Source organism: Arvicanthis niloticus, chromosome 25, assembly GCF_011762505.2.
Source record: "Arvicanthis niloticus isolate mArvNil1 chromosome 25, mArvNil1.pat.X, whole genome shotgun sequence".
Lineage (NCBI taxonomy): Eukaryota > Metazoa > Chordata > Mammalia > Rodentia > Muridae > Arvicanthis > Arvicanthis niloticus.
In genome coordinates this window covers 16,077,398-16,101,837 of record NC_133433.1, presented here as the reverse complement: position 1 = coordinate 16,101,837, position 24,440 = coordinate 16,077,398, and the positions used below count along the sequence as shown (strand labels likewise).

Genomic DNA, 24,440 nt, shown 5'->3' with positions numbered 1-24,440 from the left:
TTGGTCTTATGACTTTAAAGAATGAATTATGAAACTGCAAAAGTGAGCAAAAAGACTCAAACTCTCCTTCACACCTACAAAGGAATACAGCCCAGCTCCACCTGCATTTTATCCCGTGAGATGTCAGTTGGACTTCTTGCCTATAGAAACAGGAGGTAACAAATGCATGCTGTTTTAAGCTGTTAAGGATTGGTAACTCTTTTTTTTTGGGGGGGGGGATTGGGAGTGTTTGAGACAGGGTTTCTCTGTGTAGCCTTGGCTGTCCTGGAATTCACTCTGTAGACCAGGCTGCCCTCGAACTCAGAAATCGGCCTGCCTCTGCCTCCTAAGTGCTGGGATTAAAGGCGTGCGCCACCACCGCCCGGCCAAGGATTGGTAACTCTTTAAGGGGAAAAAAAGAAAAAGTAATAGCAATCACAAAATCCAGCCTCTACTCACTGACTCTAGGCTCCCTTAGTATACTTTTCCTGGCAAGGCCATCAGTTCTTTCCTGGAACCTTGAAGATACAGAGTCATCTGCTAGCCCTTGACTTCCAAGACTTGGTTCAGCAAGTACTGAGAAGAGACTGTGTGGCATTGTGGTTTTGAACTCTGGAGTGGGAAGAAGTACTTTAGCTTATAGTTTCAATGAAGCTTGAGACAAATACATTGGAGAATCACAGAGGGAAACCCTGCACCAGGGGTGCAGAAAGAGCAGTTTTCCCAGAGTTTCTAAGGTATGGACCCAGGAAGGGCTTGCTGGAATTAGTGCATGAGGGAATAACTTAAAGATAGTGTAGCCAAGTGTCTGAGTTAGGGTTTCTATGGCTGTGAAGAGACATCATGACCACAGAAACTCTTATAAAGGACAACATTTAATTGGGGCTGGCTTACAGTTTCACAGGTTTAATCTATTAAAATCATGGCAGGAAGCATGGCAGCACTCAGGCAGACATGGTGCTGGAGGAGGTGAGAGTTTTATCCCTTCATCTGAAGGCACCTAGGAGGAGACTGAAATTTTTTTTCACACTGGGCATAGCTTGAGCATTGAAGACCTCAGAACCCCACCTCCATAGTGACAAACTTCTTCTAATTAAGCCATGCCTCCTCCAATAAGGCCACACCTCCTAATTTTGCCACTCCCTTTGGGCCTAGTGTGCAAACACATGAGTCTATGGGGTCCAAACCTATTCAAACTATCACAAAGAATTACCTACATGAGGTGAGTGGGGAATGGAGGAGGTCATAGGCTCTGAGGGAGAACTAACTCACTACTAATACTCTATCAAAGAGTCAACTCCCAATGACTTATTGTCATGCACATAGTGTTTTCTCAAACCTCATCAGAGAAACGTCTTTATTTGCAGTAGAATATGATTAACAGAGGCTCATAATTGACCCAGGCATAGAGAATAAGAGAAACAGGCAATTAAATGGGACATCTATATCGCATCCCATCTTCCGTGTCTCAGGGATTATTCAGAAGAGAGAGATAGAAAGATGGTTAGTGCCAGAAGGAATGGACAACTAAAAGAAAATCATTGTCTCATTGTCTGAACACAGCAGGGCAATTGCACGTATGAACTCACTGTGTTTGTGGTAGCATAGGATCTGTGCAAACTCAAGACAGAAAAACCCTAGCATAGAGGGTGAATGGTGGGCATGAAGTTACATTCCTAAGTGAGAAGCTATTGATAACCATCTCTTTCTTAGGTCCAATCAGTTTTCCTTAAGAATGTGGTGCCTGGTACTCTAGTAGCTGGCCACAGACCTGATAACATGTTGACAACATTTGTTGGATTCAATGGTCATACAAAAAATAAAGACATGAAATTGTGTGATGAGGAACAGGAACTGTATCTGGAAGGAGATAGGGGACAGGGCGTGTGAATCAAATCAACAGAAGTATAGAAAATTCTCAAAGAATTAATAGAAATGAAAGTGCATTCATCACAATTCATTGTTGTCACATTTCTTCTACACTAACACATGACATAAATCTATTTTTTTGTTTTTAAAGTTCAACGAATATTTAAAGAAGCATTTTCGCATATTTTTTTTCATGGAGTACAAGTGTAACTACAGCAAAATGCAAATTTCCCTGGATGCAGACATATGAAAAATTTTCTCTGAGTCTCTAGAAGCCGTCTGCATTTATCGTGATTAAAAAGGACTTTCATTGAGACCAGACACACCCTCTGAATTGCCACAAGTGCATTGGTTGGAAAAGGGAATTGCAGTGGGGGTTGGGGTGGTAGGGGACAACACAACCTTCAAAACTTTGATATAGTACAGAAAATGGTATAGTTCTTATTCCATTTTATTATGATAAAAATTAAGGTTCAACAGCCTAGAAAAGCATAATTTCCTCTATGAAAATCTAGGGCATGATATTATTCACTCTATCTTAGCAAGGCACAGCAAAATATAAGGTCAAGAAATAGAGTATCATTTCTGATTATCAAAGTACAGAAAAATAAATCAGTATTTTACCCAGTGTTATTTATCTCTTTTGTGAGCATCCAGAGCTCCTGACCATATAAATTACACTCACATCATCTAGCCACATTATAAATCAGTCAAGCATCATGCTTTTTTTAAAAAAATCACAGTTCTATAGGCAGAAAGTCATTAGCTATTCGTGGTTAGAAACCCCAAAAGGAAAAGTGTGCTCCAGTCGAAGAGTCATCTTGTGTGGTTTGAAACTCATAGTTACAAACTTCCTTCTGGGGAAACCCCTGTCATGTTCTTCTGCCCCTCCTAATTTGAACAGGGCATGAGCTGAGTCAGATGACAACCTATGCACACAGCAGAGCATCCGACTAGCTAACAGACTTGTCTTAGGAACTTGACCTTAGCGTAAGGTGTACTCTTGATGTCATTGGAAAGCACTGACCATTGTGTCTAGTTACTCAGGGCTGCTCTACAATTTAATACAATGGGGCACAGAGTGGACTGAATCTAATGTTTGTGCATCTATAAGATGTTACTCCCAAAGAAGTAACCCATTCCTGGTGTGGGCTCCTTATTTGTTAGCCTGTGATGCCTCTTAAGAGTATTATCACTTTGTTATAAGGTAACTCTATTTGTACACTTTTTAATATATGTGTATGTATGTATTTTAGGACGCTTTAATGGTAATCAGATTCCATAGAACTTTTTGTCCCTGTCTCTCTCTGACTTTGTCTCTCTGTCTCTCTCTGTCTCTATCTCTCTGTCTGTCTCTGTGTCTCTGTCTCTCCCTCTTTCTCTCTGTCTCTCTCTGTGTCTCTATCTCTGTCTCTCTGTCTCTCTCTCTCTGTCTCTCTCTGTCTCTCCATGAGATAACGTTCTCCGTGTAGCACCAGTTGTACTGGAAGTTGCTCTATAGATCAGGCTGGCCTTAGAGATCTGTTTGCCTCTGCCTCCTGAGTGTTGGGGTTGAAGGCATGTGCCACTACTGCCTGGATCCATGAGACTTTTTCAAAAGGTCTTTAGTGTTACTTATCCATCCACATAGTCTCTTCTCCCTTGCTCCTTCCAAGCCCCTGCCCATTTAGCCCTTATTATTTTATTATTCCCCTTTAACCAACTTTATACCACTGCAGTCTATCGTCCTCCCCTTGAAATCCATGTCCCCATGCACCATTACTCTATTCCTCAACACCGTGGGCAATACAAATGAAACATACATATCTCAAGATTCAGAGCTAACATTCCAAATATCAAACAAAACATGCAATTTTTCTTTCGGAGTCTGGTTACCTTACTTGTGAATTTCATAATTTTGTTCATTTGATAGCTAAATGACATTCCATTCTGTAAATGACATATGACATTTTCATTACTGCCAGTACTCTTGCTTACCTTCCTGAATTTGATAGTTAGACCCTCCTGAATTTGATAGTTAGCCAAAGATACACCATACAAAAAGTGCCCCCCTCTTTTTGTTTCTGCTGCACTAAATATTCAATTATAGCTGTGCTTTGAGTGGTTGTCCTTTGTCTGCCTTCCATCCCACAGTAAGAGACCTGGGAATATAGTCACAAGCCACCTTATCTGGGTTTTGATGTAGAATTTAGGAATAGAACTAAGGTTGTCAGTCTTGAATAGCAAGTGTTTTAACTCACTAAGCCAGCTTGTCAACCAGAGAGTTAAGATTTTTCAGATAGAAAATGGTTGAGGTGATGAAAAATCTTTTTCTTTCCCCAATGCAAAGAAAGCTGTAGTAACTTCTTCAGAAATCTGCAGCCTTTTCTTACTAGGAAAATGATGCACCAGTCTTCTGGTCTTCTTTTGGGAGCTTTTTGCTCAGTCTTAGTCTTTCCACCTGGACTTGACTCTTGATCAGAAAGTCAAGTGTTGGTGTTAAGAGTGTTGGTGGCAGTGGTGAGAAGGTACACAATAAGAGAGGAGGGAAGATCTCCTGGTTCTTCTGTTTATTGATTTTTGGATAGCCACCGACGTTTACTGTATCACAGTATACTCTATAAACACTGGTCCCACTGTCTCCCTGATCCATTTTCATGATATTAGGTAATATTTATATGGCACCTACAGACTGATGACTTAGACTTACTTCGCTGGCTCAGCCTCCTCTGCTCTTGTGTTGCATAGTTTGGACTTTTCATTGCAATTGCATGCTCAGCACTCCCCAAACACAATATTTGATGTTTTCACCTCCCATCCGGTTACTCCCACTTCTTTCTATCTCAAAACCCAGTAGTATTATTCATCCACATTTTACTGTTAAACCCTTAGGGCTCATATTAATAGCATCTTTTTTTCATAGCCAATACACTGGCCAAACGTGTGCTGTTTTGTCTCCAAAATGTACTTGGACTCTGACAGTTGCCGTATTCACCATCAAGAAGTTCCCTAAGTCAGCACGATTTCCCACCTGGACCTCCAGACTACACGGCACGGCACCGCCAACCATCTTCCTCAGTTTCCCTCTGATGGTTTATGTTCATAAACAGCAGCTCTTGTGATGTTCCCAAATCCCCATACTATCACTTCTCTAGAAGCCCTCCACATGGCTCCTTTTCTCATGGGGATTATGTAAGAGGGCTTTTCATCTTCTGTAAAGCTTCATCATCTTTCTTCCTACCTCTTCTTACTTTTTTTCTATTCCACTTACATTCGCCCTCCAAATATTTTGAGAGAGAGTATCATTTATACACTGATGGGCCTTGAACTCAGAGAAGAGCCTTCTTCTGTTTCTGGCATGCTGAGATCTCACTGGCCTCCATTTTCAGTTATTATCATTCTTTCAAAACTTTTAAAATCCGAGGTTATACTTATTCTTTCAGGATAATGAACAGGTCATCTGGTATAAACGTTGTGTCTCACTTAGGGTTCAGTTTCTGTGACTTGTCTGTATGAGGTCTTTCCCAATTACTCTGTTTAATGTAAATCTCTCAATTAGTCACATTACCATTCTCACCCCATTGGCTATAAATAATCTGATAACAAGTTATAATTATTTTATATGTTGATTGTGGACTCTATTTGCCTCACTATAATGGGGAGTTACTAAAGACAGAGGTGCCTTTCCTGGTTGCAGCTGAAGCACAGGGTTCAGCAATAAATAAGAGGTGCCCAACCTATAGAAATGCTGAGGACAATTTCACTTTATACAAAAGAATAAGTTATATAACTCATTTTTCAGCACAGTAATTTTGGTGACTTTTCCAACACCTGCACATTCTCACCATGCTGTGCTTATACAAGAAATATTTACCCATTGCTTTACTACAGAAACAAGAGCCTTATACAATTATACAAAAATTTCACAAATAGAAACATTTTAATTAGTTAGCACCATTGACTCACTAATTATACTAATTTGTATTGAAAATACAGACTACTCTCACATCCTGTATATATTTTGCTAGATGCAGTTCCATGGCCAATATAGCTTGATGGGAAAATGCTTGCATAGTGTATGAAGATTTGAGTTTCAACACTTAAAAGAAAGCATAGCTATGTCTATGGCTCTGACTATGACACTGACTCCAGGACAGCTTAAATGCTCTCTTTTTTGGCTAAATAACATATTTGTCTATTACAAAAAGTTTATTTTTAAGGTACTTTAAAATATTAAAATAAAATTATCAATATCCCAACATCTAGAGATCATTATTATTTTGTATATTCCATACATATAACATTCATAATCTAATTTTTTTACTAAATATAGTAATATAACACATTCTACTCACATTTTAATGCCACTAAGCAATTCTGTAATTTATGTTGGTGTTGAATACATGTTCTGTTGTTCATTCTTGCCATAACTTACTAACAGTGGTCAAGAAATATTATAGATACCCATTTGTGAAAAATGCTCTACTATGATTTAAATTTTTCAATATTTGTAAGTTACTTTATTTTTAATCATGTGTGTGTTTGTCTCTGTATATGCATGGGGGTATGGATGCCCACAGAGGACAAAAGAGAGTGACAAATTTCCTGGAGCTCCAGTTATAGGCAGTTGTGAGTCTTTCTATGTGGTGTTGGAAACTGAACTCTCTTGCTATGGAACTGGCTCCTTCTCCCATGTTTAAGGGGAAATCAGTTTCTCTCTTTCAACTTCCAGAGCTGCATTTCTTGACTCTTGGCTCCTTCTTGCATCTTAAAGGTAGCAGTGTAATATCTCCTAATGTCTCCGACATTCTCAATCACGTTTCTCTCCTTCGTAATACAATCTCCCTCTTCCTTCTGCTATAGTCATTTGTGATCCCATTTACTGTCTACTCCTGAGATCTAGAATGTTCTTCGTATCTCAAGATCCTCCACTTGAATAACATCTATAAAACCTCTTTAGTCATCTGTGGTCTTTACAGGTTCCCATGGTTAGATTAAGATTCTTTCATTACTGAGTAAAGAAGTAAACTTCATCCCTAGAGATTTACAACCCAGGTCAGCGTGGCTGGCTCAGTGGTAGACTTAGAAGGTGAGATCTTTCAGATATGACTTGAAAGGGAAAGAACATTAAGGTAGCAGAACTCCCAGAAATCTGAGGTCCAGAGAAGAGCAGATAGCCTGAGTTAATCAGATACAATAGAAGCATTTGCAGAAGTGAGAAGACCAGGAAAGCAGAAGCCAGAATTTGGAAGTCTTTGGTTTTTGTGTTTCGTGGGAAGAACTGTGACAGAGTGGTAACAAAGGATGAGATAAGACATCACTGTTGTTCTTGGATCTAAAAGATGCATATATTTTGAACTACCAGGAAATATTATATTACAAAAATACGTAGACTAAGATAGACATGGTTCTCAGCTACCTATATGGAATGTGGTTACTGAGAATAAAGCTAATAGACAATAAATAATAAAACCAAATGTTTACACCTGGAGGTGTAGTACCGAGGGAACACACAGAGTGATGTTAGAGAGTAACTGGAAACCACTCAGCTGCTGCCCAGAGACAACCTTTCAGAGACACAGGATTGAGTTGAGAACTGAGGAGTAAGAAGCCAGAAAAATATTCCCATAAAGATCCATTTATGAAAGGGAGATGGTGTCAGTGAGCCTCAGAGGAAGAAGGAAGGAGGTGATATGGCCTGAGCTTGAAGAGATCAGCACATTCAGATTTCACAGACCACGAGAAGCCACTAAACTGTACTACTCTAGTGGACGACTTGGATGGAGTTACTTTTGAAATGCCAGGCGGTTGGTAAAGAGATGCTGCCTATCAGCAATAGGGAAGTACAGCAGGGACAGAAAAGGTTGTAGAAAGAAGATGTGCTTTGGGGACAGAGTGCGCGGCACCGGGGAATTTATGGGTACGAACGATGGGGGTTTTAAAAGTAGTCTTAAGCAAAAGCAGAGGGTCAGAAGAGTCAAACTTGTCTGTAGGTGATGATATTATTTATTCTCTGGGGAAAATAAAGATGAAAAGCAAGCTGTTTTGGATGTGTGATGGTGAGGGCTGTCAAAATCAGCTTTGGAATGTGGAGTTTCTTGTGGAGCAGTCACATGGGCAGGTCTAGAGGGAAGTGAGCCTGGAGTTCAAGACAAAGGGCTGACTTTGGGATCCACGGGTGTCTGGGTGGTTATTAGGAACTTTAACGGGGATGAGGTTGATCAGGGAAATGGTAGAATACCAAAACAGGAAGACCCATAGTAAACTTGAACCAGGAAGAACACCTAAAGCCCTTGGCCAGGGGAGGATCACATTGTAGGAGGAAAGGGCCCAGGGTGCCCTTTGTACCTGGGAAACCACTAGCTAAGGAGGGAGTGTTCAGCCACATCACATGAGAGCAGGTTTGGAAAACTTCCTAGGTTTAGGAACAAAGAGGATGTGTTAGTCATTGAGGGCAAGAGCAGTTTCAGGGGAGTGGCTCAGACAGACGGCAGCTTAAAAGGTTGAGGATTGAATGAGGGAAGGACTAACTTGGGTGATGTAACAATGAGAAAGTTGTAAAAATTAGCGTACCCATCAACAGGAAATAGGTAAAATGTTGATGCATCTATATAATGGAATAAGCTGTAATGGTTTAAAAGATGTGTCCCAAGGAACCAAGATCCATAGGCGTATGCTCAGTGAGAGCACAGAAAAACACGGCTGGCATCTAATCACATGCTGAAATGTAGCTGTTCTGGGGGATCTACTTTTACTCTGTGTACTATATAAGACTGTATTTTTAAACTTTTTTTTTTACCTTAGAGAGCACAGCACAAAACAAATCAGGCTGAAAATGGGGGAAACAAGAATAAGAAAAAGTTCAGATTAGTAGGAAGTGTGCGGTAAAACTCAGAAATCCGCCTGCCTCTGCCTCCCAAGTGCTGGTATTTTCATACTTTTAAAAAGAATTTAATAGCAACTCATGAGTATAACTGATTTTTATTTTTCTCTTTAAATTTCTGTGTTTCTGAAAGTCCCATAAGAGTCACATCATAGGTAAATGTCATTTTAAAATGGAATTTAATTTTTTAAAACATTTTTCCCTTTTACTATATACATATATATGTATATGTATGAGTGTTTTGCCTGCATGGAAATGCACTGCACATTTGCCTAGTAGCCTGAAGAGGCCAGAACATGGTTTAGATGTCCTGGAACTAGAGTTATTGAAGGTTGTGAGGTATGATGTAGGGGCTAGGAACAGAACCTCTCACAGAACAGGCAGCACTCTTAAGTGCTGTGCTGAGCCATCTCTCCAACCCTGGTGTTTAAGTTCTTATTTCAAATTAAGGAATATTTCATTGTCTCCCCATGTTCTAAGTCCTTTTATTCTGTATTCATACTATTTTAGGTTATGAGTCTGGTGCATCTCGCAAGTTTGAGCTTCCAAATACATCCTGTTTCTCACTTTCCTCTAACTTTGTTAAATAGTTTTCAGAAAAAGGCATCACTTCATATAGGTTCCCATTACTGACATAGGCTAACAACCAAAAGATAAAAAGAATGCACACTGTATTGCTTTTTTATTGTTTCTTATGAAGTTGGTGTAAGCAAGCTTAGAAAATCAAACCGAGAGACGTATGGCTGCTGTGGAGAGTTAGATGTGTGGAGGAGCATACCTGCTGAACCTTTCAGTTCAAAAGTGTGTTACAAAGAAAATAGCTAAGTAAGGCTGGCCTCTACCTAACCCAGCATACGCTTAAAACAGGAGCTGGAAGAAGGCTGCAGCAGGATACACAATGGGCTGTTCACTCTGGGGACAGACAAGAGGCAGAGGTTAAGCAGAAGTACACGAATGGCCAGTGTTAATAAAAGATTCTTTTTCTTTTCCATCTTTATACACTTTGTATTCCTTAAAACCACCTTCTAAAGAATTTGTAAGTGATCTGGAGATCTGAACTTGGGATTGCAGAGTGGGGATTCTGTATCACTGCTCTGTAAAGTCAAACCGTACTTTAGAGGAATAATGAAGAATCCGCAGGGAAGATGAGTGTGAAAATATCTTTCATCACAAAGGCCACCTTAAGGCACTGTTACATACAAGAAAAAAGTAGTTATTACATAAAAAAGTTCAAGTAGTGAAACTGACATAAAAACTGAACTACACAGCATAATGCAAACTTTTTACTTATATTAATTTAAAAAAAATACTGCAATGTCATGGGAAGAGACTCTTCCAAAAACCTTCAGTGAAGCGTCTAATACTCTCATGTTTTTATACAAATATTATACAGGTAACAGAAATATAAATAACCATTTGTAAACTGACTTTCCTCTCAAAGAACACCCCCTCATAAGCTTTTATTTTGAAGGAAATTTGAAGATGGTGTTTTGGAAACCACAGGTACTTCTGGGTAAGGCTGAAGTCCCATCTGCTTGTTATCTTTCAACTTCTGTACTATAACTTTGGCAAATTCTTCTCCTTGGATGTCAGAGGTATCTAGCAGCTGTCTGACTTTTGAGGTCCTTGTAGGTTTGGTGCTAATTAGTTCATAGTCCTCCTTCATGATCAGGTCCCGAGACAGAAGGGCGTCCAGTGATTGGTTAAGGCAGGCTTCAGTCATCTGGCTCACAATGGCTTCCCTTTTACTCTGGATCCACTGTTGTGCTATACCAGCTTGTGGGCGCTCTGCAACAAAGCAATGCATGAGAATTACAGAGGTGAGAATAGACACAGGCAATGAGTGTAATTCTGTGTGAAAGTGAATAAGCAGAACACTTATTTTCCCGTATGACTGTGCTGGTGTGAATAGTATTTTTTGAAAATGCTTCTATTATCCAGGAACTATGCAGAGACTTGAGTTTTATCTCCCCATTCACCTTCCAGAAAGAATGTTATATGTTTATATGCTATGTTGTAGAGCAAAATGACTTTAATTTTTGTTTTGTTTCAAATATAAAGTATACTTGCCTATCTGATAAATGAAAATAGCTTCACTTTTGCTAATATCAAAAGTAATGCTGCTTCTTACCACTTCTTTTTAGGTTAGAGATTCCTGGAATGCATCTGGTCAGCACTGAATTTGGAAATGCTTTTCTACTTAAACAACTATTTATTGAGGTATGAAATGAAAACTAAGAAAACTTCCTCTATAGTGAGTCTACGTATCGTGTACTTGTAAACACCAGCATCTGCAGGGGCTCACAGCACACACTCACCTAAACTTTTCTCAACCAAGAGTGGACTTATTACAGCCAAGGAGCATGAGGTGGCCCTGCGGTCACAGAAGGCTGCCCCTTGTGATACAGGAACGATGCCATCCCAGCTGTGGTTTCCAGGACAGTGGTGTGCCTTCAATGAAGAGCAGTCTTGAGGTCCTCCTACAGAACAGTCAATCACAGGTAGAGTTTTCATCAGATAAAATACCAATGGGTGGGTCACACAGAAGGTAGGCTCTAATGACTTTGGTTCTGCACTGTCACTGAAGCTACTTCAGAAATCTAATTCTGAAAATATTTGAAATATTTGTACGTGTGTATCCATAGGTGAAGGTCAGAGGTCAACATGTAAGAGTCAGCTCTCTTCTTTCATGTGAATTCAGATGATCAAATACAGGTTGCTGGCATGTTGGGAATTACTTTTACCCACAGAGTCATCTTGCCAGCCTTGCAAATACTTTTTTAGAGTAATAAACATTCATAATAAATAGTTTTTCTTTAAACTACTGTTAGTGCTTACCTGGTCTATGCTTATTATAAATCATAAAGTTTCTGATCTTCTCAGTCTCTTTCTTCCCTGTGAATTCTCCCTTTCCCACTTTAAATGTGTCTTATGTATGTCTGTCACATACACAGACTTTTAAGTGTAATAAATCTATAATCTATATTTGACATGTGTTTTCTACTTTGTCCTCTAGAAAACAATTTCAGTGCTCCAACTGTTTATCCTACTTCAAGTGACTCTCAAAAGATGACTTCTGATCTCCACCTGTGCACTGTGATGCCCTAGCCCTACCCATCCCTCATCCCTCAAATAAGAAATTTAAAAATCTTTTCTAATTTCAGCCATGGTGAACCTTCCTAAAGCAAAAATTTGTATCTGATACCCTTCTTCAAGAGTCACACCTTCCGGAACTTAAAGGCCTAAATTAGCATAGCTGAATGTAGAAATTCCTTTAAAAAATATTAATTAAATTTGTTTTATTAAAAATATGTATGTATGTATAAGTGTTTTGTTCTGCATTTATGTCTATGCACTGTGCATGCTTAGTGTCTATGGAGGCCAGAATAGGGTGGCAGATTCTTTGGAACTAGAGTGTGACCGTTCTGAGATGCTGAGTGGGTGCTGGGATTGGAGCCTGTCTGCTCTGGAAGAGCAGTAAGTACTCTTTACCACTGAGCCATCTCTTCCCTTCAAGAGCCTACTGTAATCCTACTTAATCTTTTAACTCTTCTTTTTCACTCTATCTACAAGACAAACTAAATTACCCACTGTTACTCGTTTCCTTGCTTCCGGGCTCCATATTGTTCTTTTTATGGAATGCCTATCTGTCATAAGTAGAGGTCAGCCTTGAGCCAGAAATGTGGTCTTCATGATGACATAATACAGTAGAGTGACATGAAAGTATTCGTCAAAGAGCCTGGCATTATTCAAGTCTTGGATCTGTTAACTACTTGCTATGCGTTCCAGCTATGTGTTCCATAATCTCATAATCTGTAAGCAAGGACTAAGCCTAGCTTCCTTACATAGCTATTAAAAATACTTTCTTAAGAACGTGTCTTGTTTCCTGTAGTTATATATCACCCTCTTAAAATGTAGTTACTATGGAAACTTTGAAACATTTCTCTTTTTTCTTGTGACATTAAAAAAAAAACACCCTTTCCATCATGATCACAGAATGCCTTTAATATAAACATATTTGTTCATCATGCTACTGCTACCTTTACATATGTAGACTTGTTACTTAAGAAAAAATGGATCATGAATGCAAATGAGAAATGTGTTCCATGCACAACATCTGTCTGCCAAGGATATAATTTGAAAGAAAGTGAAAAGGTTATGTAACCATGCTGACTGGAAAATTGGCATACCAGATAAAAAACCTTTGTCTTGAGGAGCTGACAGGGACCTGGGGGTTCCAGGAGAACCAGTGTTTCTAGAGAGCAGAGAGGATCCGCATGACTCCTAAAGGAAACAGAGGACCAACAGGTTGAGGGGAGATGTGTACATAAAGGTTTGTAAAAAGGCATTGTCTTTAAAGTTACATGGCTACAGTTTCTAGATTCTTGACTATTAAAAATGGAAACCCAGAACTACAATAAATTACAGTTTACAGAACCAAAGAAATACAGTATAAAACCATCACAAATAAATGTAATTTCTTTTTCACCCTCTTCTCTACTAGAGATTAACCCTAGGGCCCCAGACGAGCTAGGTGAGTGCTTTACCACTGAGCTACATTGTCAACCTCTAAATTTAATTTCTTTATCAACTCAAGTGGAAGGGATGGGGCAATAGCTATGGGCTGGATAATAATAATTATATACATAACAATAACTATACACCCATCATGATTCACAGAAACCATGGAGGTCTTCACTCTTAGCTCTGTTGTTGAATTGCTTACTGCCCTCCAAAAATTCATTGAAACTCTCTGACTTTAATGTTTCATAAAAATTAGCATATTACTAAAGGACCAGATTAGATGTTTTATATAAAGTGATACTGAACCTATGTATTGTAGGTCAGTGTGGTGTTTCAGTGGGTAGTCAAGTAGATAACCTGAATTTGATCCTTGAGAACTACATAGTAAAAGAGAGAATGGATTTCTGCCAGTTCTCCTTTAACACACATGCATACATCCACATGTACACATGCTATGTAAACAAATGTAAAAAAACCTCTATGTGGTGTGCTTTAATGCCCTTTTGAATGTACTGTTACTTTTATGAACCTGTAAACCTACTTTTATGATTCATTAAAAATGACCAATTAAAGAAATAACTCTTGAAGAGCAACGAAGACTTCTTATTACTTACTGTAAGAGGTGGAAGGGAGGTGTAAAATCGTAGTGAAATTATCACCTATGATTTACCTACACACTACCCTTGAGCATTAGCTAAAGAGGGAGTAGAGTGAGATCCCAGTTTAGAGACTGTCATGAGTACTTAGCAAATTGTAAATGCTTCCGGGACTTTACTTTTCCAGCTATATAAAGGGGGTTTGGCTAAAAGATTTTTTTAATATTCTTCTCACACTCAAGTTTATTATAACAGAAGTAGATCTGTACCTCCTGTGGAGGATGGTTTGCAGGTATGTTCAGTGATAAATCCATTTTCTTATCACATAAGTGAATAGTACTGGATGCACTCTGTATCTGGAACGAACATATAAATGTTTTGTGTTTACAGAAAAATCAACGGAAACAAAATCTACATCACTTGGGAATATATAACTTAATTAGGTAGAGACAGTACAGAACAAGAAATGCTTAGAGATTAGACTTTGCATCCTGCCCCATATTAGTTATTTGATTTAGTAAGAAGATCTCAAGAGTGTTGCAGCTTTATCTTTAATGCCTACAAACAGGACTATTTAAAGACTGAGATAATAAAGCATTTGGTTCAAGGCAGGTATTCAATTTTGCTGTGTGCTCTATCTATCCATAATTGCTATTATGCAAAACTGTATTTCAAGGACTATACTCTAAATTCTATGACTATTTTTATTGTACTGAAAAGAAACCAAGGTTGGGTCGATGTAAAGGTGGTGGTGTGTTACCATGGTACGGTGTGTGTGTGTGTGTGTGTGTGTGTGTGTGTGTGTGAGATGGTCAAGTCTAGATCCCATGATATGTAACTAACTGACCCCCACATATATATAATGCATATTGAACAGTCATCACTCCATTTCCTTCTCTTATATGTCCCTCCTACTCCCTTTGAAACTCTACTTCTCATCTTGTCCTGTCCTACTTTCATGTCTTAAAAAATTTAAAAAATCTATATCTATATATAATACCTATCATCTGTCTATCTATCTATTATCTACCTATCATTCTACTGACTTTAATTAGGGTTGCTTGAATGTGCATGGGTCGGGGGATGCAACTTAACGTTAATTTTCCTATTTATACATTAGAGCTAAGGACACTCATTTAGCACGGTTACTATAAGGAGAATTAGAAGCAATACATGCATAAGGGTACTAAGATTACTTGCAGGTATTCAATAAAAGGTAGCTGCTAAACAGGTGATCTGTTTCCTTAAATACTTAAGCGATTTTCTTTTGCCTCAATAAACTAGACTTAGACAAGCTCTCATCACTACTAAGTCATTTCAGAACAAATCTGGACGTCTCAAATCCCCTGCCTCAATTCCATTTCACACAGAATCTCACTCTGTAGTTAGGATCAGGCTGGTCTAGATTTTACTATGTAGACCATGCTGGCCTCAAACTCACAGCAATCCACCTGCCTCTGCTTCTGGAATTCTGTGATTATAGGTGAAAAATACCACACATGGCTAAGTCTACTTTCCCCCTCTGTATGGGGTTCTGCACTTAGCACTCCACATGCCACTACAACTTCCTGCTCCATTTGGTGGAAAAGACTCTAGCCATGTGTATATACAGTGGATCTAGCTTATCACTCAGTAACCTGTAGTTCAACAAGTGTTCCTGTATGGATTGAGACTATGTGTCCCTTGAGGAGCTGGATCTTTCTACTGAATGTACAGAGATCCACCTGCCTTTCCCATCTGAGTGCTGGGGTAAAAGACAGCACCATCACACTACATAAAATTGTATATGCATCTTTAAATTAGTTTTTGGCTATGTCTGTTATGTAAAGTTTTCTTGATTTTTTTTAATGAAACATTTCTAACACAGCTCTTTATTAGTAATAACTTTTTAAAAAAATAACTAATGAGGTATAATAATTCAAATTGTTTATGAGCTAGCGAATCATTTCCAAAGGAAAAAAATATAGGAAAGTATTAATGAAAACTTTTTTGGCTCAGTTTTTATTCTTTAAGATATAGAAAACACTTACTTAGAAAAATCCAAATAGTAAGAACTAGAATTTTAAAAGAATTTAAAATATAGAAAATGCAAGTAAAACAAGCCATTCTAAATAGAGAAATATTAAATGTGTATGTGTGTATCTGTGTAAGACAGTCTTATTATGTTGCTCGTGTTTCTCAGGCTACTCTGGCTTCAAATTCAATTCTATGGTCTCCACCCGACGAGCAGCTGGGACTAGAAGCACAGCACCATGCTTGGCTTTTAACTTTCTATTCTACTGTATGTGGGGTGTTGTGTGACTAACTTTTCTATACTGCAATAATCTTATCTAAAGAAGCCAGCACTTCACCCTACCCGCCAAGTGTAACTTTATGTAAAAAATAACACTGTGGTATAAAAACAATGATGAATCCATTGTGTGATTACTAAATTATCTGAAAATGTATACTTTACGTGAGAAGATAGAACTTTTAAACACCAAGCCTTTTACTATATATTAGTATGTGAGTATGTGAACTACTTGGAGACAGAAAAGGGTTGTGGGATAGGTTTCTCTCTCCTCATAGCCAAGACAACAGGCCTTTGTACTTCCCTTCTGCTTCTGTTTCTCTTTTGTTTAATGATCTACCCACTGAACTTTACTCGTAGGTCCCCTCCCTCTTTTTACTTTAAATTTTGAGGCAGGTCTAGCTAACTTACCCAAGCTGGCCTTGAGCTCACACTGTAGCCCAGGCACACTTTGAATCTGCAATCCTCCACTTAACCTACCCAAGTAGATGGGATTATAGGATGGTACCGCCAGGTCCCTACTCATCTAGTTTTGCTTAGAGAAAGATGAGAAAAAGAGAAACTTGTAAGGAGAAAATAGGAAAAGAAAAGAAAAGACAAAAGGAAACATTCTTAGCAATCTATATTGACATTGGTATCTCTGGAAAAGGCTGTACTCTCCCCAGAAATTGGGGAGTTGGGGAAGTTATAGAAAGAATTCAGAGTTCTTATTTAGATCCTTTAAAACTTGGATACTCTCCATGGCATTGGCAACAAAAAGACACGTTCATCAATGGAATCAAATCGAAAACTTGGACATTAATATTGCTATGGTAAGTCTTTAATTTGATTATGGCTGGTTGTTTCTTTTATATATTACTCTTTAAACGAAAGGTTATGCTAGTAGGTCCAGCAAAGTCAGAGGGGAAAGCAAATTGTCAATCAATAAACTATAGATCATGCTTGTTCATCACCCAAGAGTTGGGCTAGCTGATAATCTGATTATCATATACACAGTGCAACTTAACGAACCCAGCTGAGTGCTAGCCTATGCTCACTCTGCTCTAAGGAACTACAGATGCCTTATAAATCCTCAGTTGTTCTGATCCATAAGAGCTACACTGATCAGACAACTGTCCCAGGTAATTTACATGAACTTTTCTGACATTTGGTTTATGTAATGCAAAGTATATGAGTGAGAAAACAAAATAAAAGCCAAGGTATAAAAGTACATGTTGGGGGCTCAAATATAACATAAATGTGACTGTTTTACTTGGTGATGAATCTCAAACAAACCAAACCAAAATAAAAAAAACCCCAAAACCCCAAAACCAAAAGTCAACCTCTGCAGGTCTTAACACATAGCAGAAGTATATACAGAACAACACTTATGTGCATGGCTGTGAGTGACACAGGGTGTTTGCTGTGCATAGGAGCCTCAGGACAGATTCTGAGTTTACATCTGATATATATACTGAAATTGTTAAATTTGAAAGTGGCCCGTTTGAATGAAATGGAAATACTCATTGGTGGCAAAAAAAAAAAAAAAAAAAAAAAAAAGGCAGTAATCATGGCCCTTGTAAATTTTCCTACCTCCAACTCTAGCCGGTTTTTGGGAAACTAAATTAAAATTCCACAAGTGACACACAGTTTTGCAAAGTTCTAAGTTATAAAATTTCAAGGGAGATTTACCTTTGCTTTTTTTAGCTGAATAACAGCCTCAAGAAAAGTTATGTCTTCAAATGTTCTCAGAATTGGTTCAAGTTCTATTAAGCATTCTAAATAAGGAAAAAACAAAACCAAAAACAAAAACCCAACAATTTTAAGTTCAGATCACTTCTAATAATTAAACCGAAATGTTAGTTAACATTTATCTTATAAGGATCCATGTCAATCTTTCCATAAAATGATGATATCCAATTAAGGAATTTTATTGCTGGCATAAACAGATATGAGGATCAACAGAACCAAGTTAGCAGCCTTCAAATGAACTGTCACAATTCTGGAAAGGTGATTTTCAACAGAGGGCCTTAAATTCCACAAGGCAAGGACAGTCTTTTAAAGTGAACGTTTACTAAGACATTTGAATACCCATATTAAAACAGGTCATTTATACCTTTATTGTATACCATACATAAAAATTCAATCAAAGGAGATCATTCACTTAAATATAAACAGGCGCAAATGTTCAAAGCCTTGAGTTAGGCAAAATCCTGAGATGCGAGGTCAAAAATAAGATTTACAAGAACCCAACAACTAGACTTCCAAAAACAATTTTGAACATTATACTTTAGAGCCGTGGTTCTCAACCTGTGGGTCGTGACCCTGTTGGGGGTTGAATGACCCTTTCACAGGGAATGCATATCAGATATCCTGCGTATCAGATATTTACATTATGACTCATAACAGTAGCAAAATTACAGTTATGAAGTAGCAACACAAATAATTTTATGGTTTGGGTCACCACAACACGAGGAATGGATTTAATCAGCTTTGGAAGGTTGAGAACAGGGCTCTAGAGAGAGGACATCCTTAAGAAAAAGTGAAAAGCAAAGCCACAGATAGGGAGTAGGAGGAGAACATATTTCAAGTCGAGTATCTGCTAAAGGGCTTGTATCTAGCATGAGTGAGGCATTCTGCCAGGGTGAGCCAGGGCGATGGCTCAGTGGGTAAAAGCGTTTGTTGTGAAGACTGACTGCCTTAGCTTGATCCCAGCACCATGCAAGAACCCAGTCCTGAAAGTTGCCCACTGATCACTGACAGAATGCACTTATACACCCCCCATGCCCAAGTATGCATGTGCACACACACATACACACATGGGCACACACACATGCACAGGTAAAACATGCACTCACATACACATACATGCACACACATTTGTGCATGCGTAGTGTACAGGTTGGCCTCAAACTCTTGAGTCCAATATATTCTCCTAGTTTAGCCTCTTACCCTCACACTCAGGTAAAGGCTTGTTTACATGACCTACAGTCAGAGTAGACATGACTGACTGACTGACTGACTGACTGACCACTCCTTCCTTAGAGCATTCCTTCTTAGACAAAGAGACTATAGTCTTTCTTTGCAATCTATTTTCTTGTTCCTCTATACAAGTTCTAAGAAATGCTTCAGAGGTCTAAGGTGGATATTTTGTGTCTTTGCTGAAGTGCTAAATTTTCTATCTAGGGTGGTTTAGTCTAAATTACCTGTGTTAGAGACACCTGATTTTATATCATGAGTCCTAGATTCTTCCTTAGTTAAAAATATTTACATGTTATTATAGTACTAATAGTAATAATAATTTCTTCTACTTGTTGGTGCTATGAATCATGTCTGTATGATTAGGCATACATGATCAGCAAAGTGTGAGGAATTTCGTTACTTCAGATCAAGGCCAATATCTTATTATCTGTCTTTTTTACCATAGTTGTTTAAATGGACTTGGACTGGTATCTCTCCATGTGTATTTTCTCCATGTGATGTGAACAGCCCTTTTACCTGCTTTTTAGTCAACTGTGTATTTTCTTTGGTGAGATCCTAATCTACAATTTTGGAACTATACTATTTTTCTTATTATTGGATTAGTCAGAATGCTTTATTTCCAGACACAAGTCTTTTCAATAGATATGATATGAAAATATATTCCAACCATCCGTGGCTTGTCTTTTCATGTTTTAATAGTTAATTTATTTTTTTAAGTCTATGTGTGTGATGTGAACATACTGTATGCATGTTTGCACATATGTACATCTGCAAAAGATTGCCCTCCGCTTTCTATATTGAGGCCATGCCAGGTCTTTCACCTGAAGCCAGAGCTCACAAGTCTAGCTAGTTTAGTCTAGTTTAGCTAGCTAGGCTAGTCTATCTAGTCAGTTTGCTCTGGGGCCCCAGTCTCCACCTCCCAAGTGCTGGGATTACAGGCAAGGTGAAGCATACCCATTGAACATTTATATGGGTGTTGAGAATCCAAGCTTCTGTTCTCCAGCCTGTATGGCAAGCACTTTCTTCTATAAGCCAGCTCTCCAGCTGGTACTTTATTCAAGTACAAAGTTCTAATTTTTCAAAGTTCAATTTCCAAGCTTATTTACTGAAAAAAAAATTTTTTTTAGATCCAATGGATTCAAATCTAAGAATTGTGCCTAACCAAGGTCTTCAGATGTCCTCCTGTTTATACTGAGAGGTCTGATCCCCTCTTCCTCTGACATGTGCCTTAACTGTGGATAACTTTTCTGTGTCTACAACCGTCACTTGAACTGACAATTACTGAGGGAGTTTCCTAACTGTTTTTTTCTGTTCTTAAACAGTCACTTCCCCATGCAGAAGTCAGGAGGGATTTTGACCTAAACTTAAATTAGACCACATTGCTTCCAGAGGAGACAGGAGCGAATGGCCTTCCATTACACGTGGAATATAGGTCTCAGAGGGGCTGGCAGCCGCTTCCTTCCTCTCTAAGGCACCTTCACCATCTTCTTGGTTTACTATACTCTAAATACATGGGCTTCCTCTTTCTTCCTCAAAAACACAAAACATTTTCTTCCTCTCACCTCAGAATCTTTACTTTAGATCTTTTCTTTGCTGGAACTACTTAGTCCGAGAATGACTGACTCTGTTTCAAGCTTCAAACAAGAACTCAGATACAAGCTCCTAAAAACCCTTTGCCATTCTTCTCGTGGGTCAAGATGCTTGTTTTAGTATAGTGCTGACTTCATAAGCTATGTCTTAGTTATTTACTCATTCCCTCCATGCTTTCTCCAGAAGAATGTTAAACTGAGGAGATGTCACATTTATTTTTTGCTCCCTCTGTTCATCCCAGTGAGCAGGGAGCACAAGGCAGGTGTTCACTAAGGGAATGGAATGTTACTACTTCCAAACAACTTCACTTTTCTGTTAGGAATTCTCAAACCTTTTCTAGGAGCAATTACCTATATATAAATGTATAACAAGAGCAAATTAGTTTATAGAACAGTTTCAAGATAGGCATAAATTTTCAAGGAATTCTTTATTTAAAGTATACTTATAATTTCTATAATTCAAAGGTCCAGATTAAAACTATTCACTCACTCAAGAAGGATGGTCTTTCATCTGGGTTTTGTGCCCATCCACTTTGTATTAGAGAGATCATGAGTCCTCGATGAGGTATATCAAATGGTAAATTCTCCTCACTGGTGTCAGGCCGATGTCCTTGGGACACACTGTACATGATCTGCAAAGGATTGGTGACCTCTGTCAAAATAAATATATTTCATTAACTGGAAAGACATTACTAACACAATTCAAATAAAAATGAGGATATCTTATCTTAAAGTGTTAGTCCAATTCAAAATACCCTTTTCTGTAAGAGGACTTAATTCCCAGCCACTGTCAGCCTGGTGCACCTCTCATGGGAGGAATTTACAGCCCCTCCTCCTTAGTTTTAGATTTAGATAAGTCATTTGATTTGCTACGTGAGAAGAGCTGAACCAGGTAGAACATAAGCAGCAGAGTCTAGCATAAGACTAGCGTAGCCAACAAGGGACAGTAGCTAATAGTTAATGTGAATGAGAGACAAATTCTATCTGTTAAACTACTGAAATGTTAAGGATATTCGTGATGTAACAAATTCAACATTACAAACTTCCATGATCTTGAAAATAGTAATAAAGACTGGTGTGATGGCATATGCCTTTAGTCTTAGCTCTTGGAAGGCAGAGGCAGGCAGATCTGTGAGTTCAAGGCCAACTTAGTCTATAGTCTACATAGTTCTACCAGGACAGCCAAAATTATATAGTGAGACTCTGTTTCAAAAAAAAAAAAAAAATTTCTCATTTTGCAAAGGACAAAAATGAGGATATGAGATCTTGTAGCTTAACCACAAAGTTAGTTAATGCTAGAACAAGAACTAGAATTTAAATTTTTCTGCTCTTTAAGCCAAGTACACTCTTCATAACTGATCCTTAATCTAGTACACTTTATAGTATGCAACAGATGCATAACTGATATACTGTTATGTTTGTACAGTGTGTTTTGTGTACAAAACGAATGGCTGGTATATTTAAAATCTGGTGAGGTTTAGGCAGTTGAGACATGTGTACCAATAGCATGATGTCCTCTGGAATAAGAGTACACTTACCTTCAAAAGGCTGTTTTCTGGATAATACTTCCCACATGATAACTGCATAGCTGTTTAAGTTAGAAAATTATAAGTTGTAAGCAAACTTTGTATACAAGCTAGCATAGCCTTATTTAAAAATGAAACCATTTTTGAAGATGATAAGGTAAAGAATCACCATATACAGTCAGGATGGTGAATGTTCATATATGCCTGAAATTGTTTTTTAAAATAATTAATTTCAATGAAGAATATGGAGTTACCATAATAATGGCCTAGTACTGCTACTCACCAAGATAAGTATTTGTGATAATTTATTCTAAACATTCAGATCAATGCACCCTCTAATGTGAGTCCTTGTTTTCACACAGAGTAAAGAGCAGTAACAGAGGACTATCTAATGTAGTACCATCCTATTGACTTTTTTCTCAATACAGTTTTTCACAGTGCAAGTATTTTAAACTTAATTACAGTTGCAAATTGTCTAGTTAATCTGAATAGAGTTTGTATTTGGAATAAATGAGTAGAAACTAGAAATTTTGCAGTATCTTCAAGTGAATTACATGTTCAAAAACATAAGTGAACTTGATTAGGTACCAACACATTATCTTTGAGCAAAGTGAGGATTACGAAGAAAATCCCACCCAAAACAAGTAATAATATTTCATTCCCCCCAAGGGAATATAGAGCTTGAACATAAGAACATAACTCAAGAAGCAAATGGTAAGTACAATGATATCAGTCTGTTCTCAAATTCCTGATACCAATAGGGGAGAAAGTAAAGAACAGCAGTAATCCAAGCCACAGAAAAGCAGTCAACAAAACTGCAGGAATTAGTGAGTATCTCTCAACAGTAACGTAGATGTGAGAGACCAAATCTTTTGGGTTCAGACTCCATCTTAGAGAACCTGACCTAAGGTTGAACTCAAGTTAACCAACAGGCTACCTAGCACCAGTTTCCAGGCTATCCCCCAACAAGACCTTGTGTCTAACACCAGTTTCTAGGTTACCCCGAACAAAACCTGCATCTAGTACCAGTTTCCAGGTTATTCCCAACAAATCTGCACCCCAAGATTACAAGCCCGCCCCTGGCACTTCCCTTCCTAACAACCGCTAATCAGGAGGAAAGCAGAGGCTATGTTTATGGTCTGGTTCCTAGCACCAGACAATTACGTGAAAGGCCATAATGCCTCCCTACCCCATCAGATGTTTAGATACCGCAGTCTAGATACCCCTTTTTGCCTCTATAAATGCTTGCCTAAAACTAGGCTTAGGGCTCCACCTTCCTGTTGTGTCAGGGTTGGTGGGGAGCCCAAGCTCAAGCTTGAATAGACACCCCCAATGCGACTGCTTCGGATTCAGCTTCCTGGTGGTCTTTCTGGGGTTCATGAATGTTTCATGGCACAACAGATGAAAACTGCCTCAACTCACCAATAAGGAGGCAGAGTTGGCTGCATTAAGAAACAAGATCCTACTTCTGTTATCTCTAATAATCAAGCCTTATTGGTAGAAATAAAATAGTTATCAAAACATGCTGAGCAGTTACTCTGAAGACAAAGCCAACCTCCAACCACAATTGGTCAGAAGAGACAAGGAAGATTAACACACATCAAAAACAAGTAACAGGGACCTGAGAGATGGCTCAGTGATTAAGAGCACTGACCACTGTTTCAGAGGACCTGGGTTCAATTCCCAGCACCCAGATGGCAGCTCACAACATTCTGTAACTCCAGTTCTAAGATATCTGACATACACAGACATATTTGCAGCCAAAACACCAAAGCACATAAAAAAAAAAAAAAAACTGAAATAAAATAGAATTCCCTTAAAAAAAAAAACAGAGTAAGAGCTGGAAATATATGTTCAACAAACTTTGGCACACCTAATTTCATAAAAGAGACAAGTGTACATAAAAGGTTTAATTTTTGAAACAATAGTCAGTGATTTCAATCAGTCAATAGTTATCCAACCAAGTATAAAACCATAGGTCAATGGATTGAGCATATGTCTACTGAATAGTCCATCTAACTGAAACAGAACACACATTCTTCTCAGCAGCCCATAGGACTGTCTCTAAATCAGACCACATTCTAGGCTACAAATAAAGTCAAAGCAAATACCAAAGAGTCGAAGCTGCTTCTTGTATTTTGTATCTTCTCAGCTCTGAGAACAACAAAACTAGAAATCAAAACGTGGGAAGAAAGTCTACAGAAACTATACAAGTACATAGAGACTGAAGAATTAAACTCTTAG

General features: G+C 38.3%; 1 protein-coding gene across 4 annotated transcripts in view; it reads right to left on the bottom strand.

The window, feature by feature from the left end:
• Positions 1-8,964: 8,964 nt before the first annotated feature.
• Ripk2 (receptor interacting serine/threonine kinase 2) overlaps positions 8,965-24,440 on the bottom strand; it is a 38,359-nt gene continuing 22,883 nt past the window's right edge. For all 4 annotated transcript variants that reach the window (XM_076924119.1, XM_076924118.1, XM_076924120.1 and 1 more), the window contains 7 exons: positions 22,209-22,258; positions 21,161-21,322; positions 17,792-17,877; positions 14,100-14,186; positions 12,901-12,994; positions 11,029-11,190; positions 8,965-10,498 (listed from right to left, as the gene is read on the bottom strand). In XM_076924119.1, the coding sequence (XP_076780234.1) occupies positions 10,161-10,498; positions 11,029-11,190; positions 12,901-12,994; positions 14,100-14,186; positions 17,792-17,877; positions 21,161-21,322; positions 22,209-22,258 (979 nt within the window). In that variant the 3' untranslated portion in view covers positions 8,965-10,160. The remainder of the gene's footprint in view (positions 10,499-11,028; positions 11,191-12,900; positions 12,995-14,099; positions 14,187-17,791; positions 17,878-21,160; positions 21,323-22,208; positions 22,259-24,440) is intronic.